We start from the raw sequence: 6,000 nt of genomic DNA, 5'->3' as shown, positions 1-6,000 counted from the left end.
TTTTCTTCAGTAGTCTGCAGGGATCATTTGCCAGCCTGATTCAAATTCCTGCACTTTCCTGGCATCTTGTTTTATAACATCTTGCATCATGTACTTTCCATTTCTGTAATCCATTTAATCCAAAATACTGGAATGGCTTTGCAGGTATTTATTGCATTTCTCTCTTCCTTGTGTTAGGAGGTAACAGGTCATTTATACAACTTAATCCAAAGTCTCTTGGCTTCTGGGATTATTTTTTCCTTTTGTTTTCCCACTGATTATCCTGGGGGCTGGTAGAAAGAGTAGGAATGAGAGTATGGAGAAGTTGCCTTTATTTGCGTATACTGTTTCATTACATTGTGCTCAGAGCATGGCTTGGCAGTTCAGCAGTTAAACCCCTGCAGCCGATGTCCCCCAGCAATAACATTACTGTTGCCTATCCTTAATTTTTGGAAGCATTGAGCTTAGGGTTTGAAATAATGAAAGGCTGTTGCATCAGTAAGTGGTTTTCCATTCCTTTTGGCTCTGGAAACGGATATTCACAGTTGGGTGAAGTTCATTTTAATCCTCGCAAAACCAGAGCTGGATTTGTACGAGTTGTCATTGTTCTGCTTTAGAAACACTCTGTGCCTTCTGGATCCCTTTATCCCTCCCGAGGGCTAATCCACGAGCTTGCGAAACGCTCGGGGTGCCTCCAGTTGTGGGATGGAGGGACATCCAGTGTTATCTCCTTTTCCTCCTGCATTGTCTTCTCTCACTTGTTCCAGAAAGGCGCAGTGGTGTTTGCAGTGTATACTTTCTGATGTGTATAGATAGTGGGATGTAATTACCTTCCCCTGAGGTAGAGTCATTATGCTGGCTGTAAAGAGAGAGGGTCACAATCCTAATGGGAAATGATTTTAAAGCAATCTTGACCAAGTCTAGTGGAGCCATTTCAGACCACTTAAAACTCAGCCAGTCCTTCACGGCACTTGTGATATGTCCACTTTATGCGGTGAGAGGCAATGGGACTAACACTTGTCGAGGGATAAAGAAAATCTATGATAAACTGCAGCATCGGCTTTGGGCAAGCGCTGCGTGCTGCCACAGGGGAAAGGTGCAGACAGAGCCCAGTCTTTATTATTCTTGTTCTTGATACTGATTTGGAAAAACGCAAGGCACGTGCAGAAGCAATAAGCCAGTAGTCGTGAAATCTGCCACCTTGGGCTTCCTGTGCTGCAAAAGCTGCCCCTCTGCCCCCAGGCTTGATTCCTGCAGAGGCGAGAGGATCGCTCCCGTTTCCCAAGCAGGTGGCTGGGCAGATAGTGGCACAGTCCCCAGATCAGAGCCAAATCACTGGCGGATGCACTAGTGGTTTACCTGGGAAGTTCAGGCTTCAAACGTGCACTGACTTAGAAGGCAAATTTGGTCAGAGGTTGTTTAATAGCAAGTAACACTTTGTGTTATAAGATGTTAGAGGAAGACAGACTTCAGCATCCTTTGGCACCTGGTGGAGTTGTGGTCAGCAGCAAGGTGAGGAGAAAGACTTTGGCAGAGTTGATGGAAGGTGGCAGTCAGCAGTTGTAGGTCATACTGAGGGGCACTGGCAGGTCTGTTGGGACCAGCCCAGGACTAAAAAGCAGACACTGCTTCATGTAAGTGATTTTCTGTATTTCAGTCCTTTACAGAAGCATGATAGGCAGGGCTGTGCAGGTTAGCAAGGCTTTAAGCTAGTACCCAGGAGAGCAAGAATAACTAGTAGTGAAATGCTCCATGTCTGATTTTCATCCTTTGAGCTCCTCTGTAATGTTATTGGAAAACAAAAATTGTTTAAATAATGGAACAGACCCAATGAAATTGTGCAGTGATGCAGAAGGGGTGAGGAAGGGTTATTTCCTTTCTTTCCATTACTTTTCTCCTCCTGCTTTGCCTCCCAAACGTGGGTGGAATCTGCACGTCAGACACTAGCAACATCAGCCTGGCCTGGTGGCTTTTCTTAATGGTGAGAATGAGATTAAATGCAATTAACATTGATTGAACAAAAACCGCCCTCAGTTTGTATGGCGATTAATTAACAGCCATCCTTTCAGCAGCAGTCCTTTGTTGAGCGGTGTTTGTTCCTCCTGGCCCTGGTATTTTCCAGCACATGTCCAAAATCAAAAGCACTGATCGTGTTCCCTACTGCGATGTCTGGGGCTACCAGCTCAGCGGGGAGATGCAGCCCCCCAACTGGGATCATTTTTCGTGCAGTCTAGTAACTGCAGAGCTGCTCAGTCAGTGGCAAAACATTTCCTATTAAGCAGCGCTAATGATAGGAGCTCTCTGCAAGTTAGAACAATGATCAGAACAGTTGTCTGGAGGAAATCAATGTTATAATGCATGAACAAACAGGTGAGTCTCAGAACAGCTAGAGATTAGTTGTGCTAGTAAATAACTTCATATTCGGGTGATGCAGAGCAATGGGAGGTGTTGAGGCAGAGCAAAGCAAACAGTGTGTCAGCTCTTGTGAGTCAAAAGAGAGTGAGGAGTGGGGAGAGGAAACCAGAAAAACTGTTTCTGTTCCTTGCACTCTGTTGGTGGGGTATGTAGACCAGGGGACTTCCACGTGAAAGCACTTTCTGGGGTTCTCTGACAATGCGTCTGCTGAGTCTTTTGAAAGGCGTCTTTTCTGCTGTCAAGCCAGCTTTGAAGACACTATCTGGGGAAGTAGCCAAGAAGTCATTGGGTGAAATTCTCTGCTTTGCAAAGCTATTAACACCAGTACAGAGAAGAGGGAAAACAAAACTCTCTTCATAGCTTTTTGAATTAATGTTTTTTGTTGTTGCCAGGCATACTCCTGCCCCTTCTTATTCCAAACCCAAGGACAGCAACTGTTGGACTCCTGAAGGATGAGAGAGACAGAGAAGCTTTTCTGTGCAATAACTATATGGCACAGAAGTGCTGTGATCCATTAGTCAGCACAGCTGCTCCACAAAATAGCCAATACCGTGAATGTAACAGAACAAATTGCACATAACCAAAAAATACCTACAGCATACATCAAACCAAAGTGACTCAAATGTCCCTTGCAGCACTTTGGGGTGCTAATAGCCCCGCAACAAATGCCTTATCTAGTGGAAAGGCCTTGAACACCCATCTTAGGACAGGTCAGGATTTTTGGATTTTGCTAGTGCCTCTTTCCAGACTAACTGAGATGAAAAAGTTGTGCGGTCACGTTACTGAAGTCTGCTGTGTGCCAACAGGTGTTCTGGTTTTGAGAGAGCTGCCTGCACACGGCAGGGAACTTGGAACTATGGATATTAATTTCTACTTTGTCACTGACACTCCAAATGCACAGAGTCATTTATCATGGGGATCTGCTTTCTGATTTCTTCATAGCTACACAGTGCCCATATGTGCGAGCGCCGTGGTGCGACTGCTTAAAGGAATATTAGAACAAAGGTAAGGCACTCGCTGGAGGAAACTTGCAGAGTTTACCCCGTGAGACTAAAGGCTGGTTAAATAAATATGTCTTAGCACAGCTGAGGCTTGGCAAACAGTGTCTCTGGCAAACAATGAGGGAGGAAGTTCTCCAGGGTCTGGGCTTTCAAGGAGGGAGATTCCTCCACTGGCTGTGAGCCTCCGGCGAGGCCGAGAGCCGAGGCGCAGACCTAGCCAGCGACTGCGGGAGGCGGAGAGATGCTGCCGACTCGCCAGGCAGCCCCGAGCTCCTATGCTGGGATGCAGATTGACAAAGAAGGAACAGGAGGAGGGCAAGAGAGTGGTGCATTAGAAAATCTTGCTGAGACTTGCTCGCTCTGATGCCGATACCAAGGCCTCAGCTCTCTGTTATGGGAGAAGGACCGTGTTGGGTGTTGACTGGACTCCCTTCTCAGCAGGGGCGAGATGGGTGGAGCAGATCTACTTGCAGAGCTCGACCCTTTCTCCTCACTCAACTGGAACCAGAACTGGAAAGCTACTGGCTTCCCCACAGGTGCTGCAAAGTGGCAGGCTGTGTCAGCTGAGCAGCCAGCCAGGTTTGACTGCTGTTAGTTCCCAAGCCTGGTCTCACAGTGGTGGAAGAGCATGGGTTAGTGGCTCAAGGTCCTGCTTGCCAGGAGAGGCGTGGAGGAGAGCGCTGCGTGCCCTCCAGCTGGATTTGCTGTCGGGACTGAACAGATTGCCATTCCTGTTTGTGCTGCAGCCACAGCTGTGAGGATTCGCCTTTGTATGGACCCCTTTGTATGGACACAGTATTCATATGCAGAGGCGCTGGGCTGGAGCTCATCGAGACTGGAACCTGGTGTCTACCTGACATTGCATTGGCAGTGTCATTAAAAATAATCTACCCTCCCTGCGCAAGAAGGGCACCGTCCCTTCTCATTAGAGTGTGTGTGCGGTGCACTCCAATGCTGCTTGTTTTCTGAGTTGTTCTGCTAAGACTGCAGCAGAGACCAGCTAATGCCAACTGTGGGGAGTTATTTTGTGATGAGGCACCAAACTTCTTCAGGCTGAGCCTCAACACGATTAATCCTGTGGTGTGGAAACAGCATGTGATTGCAAGCTGCCTGGACTTGTTGCATATGCAACTTGTCTGGTGCATATGCAATGGTAAGGGCATGCAGGAGAGGTAAGGCTTCTCCTTCCCTTTCCTGGCTCCTTCTGCTCAAGGTAAGTGTTGTAGCAACATCGTAGCATCTTGCAGGGAGGATGCCAGGTTGGAAGGAAATGAAGGGGTGCCAGATCTGTATTGGCGTGGTTGCAGTGCTAGGTGGAATTAAAACGCTGGTGTAAATGGTTAGCTTAGCAAAGAGCGGGTTTAGTCTTAGAGATATGGCGTCCTTCCGTGCTATTACACAGCATGTGAGGCATGAAATCGATGCAACTGTGCTTTTAAGTAGTTAGCCACAGGTTTGTAAACTGATGGCCTAGGAACAGTGGAAACAATTACATGCATATTCTAACAAGCATAGACTTACACGGTGGGCTAACAGACCACGAGGCCTACAGAGCTTCCACTGTGCAGCATGCAACAGCTGTGTGATGCTCTGTAGTAGCTGGCAGAGAAGACCTCTGGCCTCCAGTGTTGTTAGCTGTTAATCGTGCCTGCACCGCACGGCATGTTCTGCAGAAAATCCAGAGGAGCAGGGGTCCATAGCCAGCCAGAGACTGTACTCTGGTTTCACTTTCTTTGTAAATTGAACCTTAGCAATATTAGAGGGTTCAGGATGGTAGTGGTCTACACTGGCATGGCAAATGCTGCGAGATCTGGATTAGCATCTGAGCAGGAAAGCCTGGAACAGCTGGGAAAGTCATCCCTCTGTGCAGACTGTTGTGTACGGGGAGTGCTTCAGTTCCCCAAAAATGCCAACCCTATAACCTTGATGAGCACTCCATGCCCCTGATGAGGGAGGGGACATCCAGCACAGGCTGCTCTAAGATGCAATCGTATCAAGCCACTATTGGGAGCAGCGTGGGCTGATCGACGGTATCGTTACCTGCATCCTTTGTTCACAGAAGCTTCCCTTGGTGAGAGCTGCGCAGCAGGAAATCGGTCTCTGGCCTGCCTGGCAGCCCGTCAGTTCTGGGTCCCGTGCTCACTGTGCAAAACACTTTCTCAAAGTTTAGTCATCCAGAGTGAGATGGAACCTGATGTTTTTGCACAAGGAATGTCTGTGAGCCTCCATCTCGATGCGTCCCTGGTATGTGTGTAGGTTAGGCTGGAAAGAATTGATTGAGGTTAAGTCCTGGCTGTTTGCATTTTCTCCTGAAATGAGTAAAAATAAATAGTTATGATTTTAAACATGAAATTGTGTAACTATGATATTCTTTAAAATTACTTTAAAGAAAAAGGTTTTACTATCTTCCATAAGGGTTAACCACAGAGCGGCCACATCAGCGGTTTTTTCACAAAATGTAGCATTCCTCGAGACTTCACTGAAGTGTTACAATGTGAGTACAGCAAATTACTTTATTGCAAAATTGATTATGAGTTGTTGCTGCTTCTCTCATTACAATTTGTGTGAGTGCTATTGGAGTTTTTAAAATGTATTGCTCTGTGCA

The 6,000-nt window shown here is 47.0% G+C and overlaps 1 protein-coding gene across 13 annotated transcripts in view; it reads left to right on the top strand.

The window, feature by feature from the left end:
• Positions 1-6,000, top strand: part of CHCHD6 (coiled-coil-helix-coiled-coil-helix domain containing 6) — a 116,452-nt gene that overhangs the window by 108,361 nt on the left and 2,091 nt on the right. For 7 of the 13 annotated variants that reach the window (XM_075158905.1, XM_075158912.1, XM_075158910.1 and 4 more), the window contains one exon: positions 2,787-3,399. The exons of the other annotated variants lie outside the window; for them this stretch is intronic. In XM_075158905.1, the coding sequence (XP_075015006.1) occupies positions 2,787-2,843 (57 nt within the window). In that variant the 3' untranslated portion in view covers positions 2,844-3,399. The remainder of the gene's footprint in view (positions 1-2,786; positions 3,400-6,000) is intronic. 13 annotated transcript variants of the gene reach the window in all.

The sequence above is a fragment of the Calonectris borealis genome, chromosome 10 (genome assembly GCF_964195595.1).
Source record: "Calonectris borealis chromosome 10, bCalBor7.hap1.2, whole genome shotgun sequence".
In the NCBI taxonomy this organism is placed as follows: Eukaryota; Metazoa; Chordata; class Aves; order Procellariiformes; family Procellariidae; genus Calonectris; species Calonectris borealis.
Note: the sequence above shows the minus strand (reverse complement) of the source record. Positions and strands in the feature narration are given on the sequence as shown.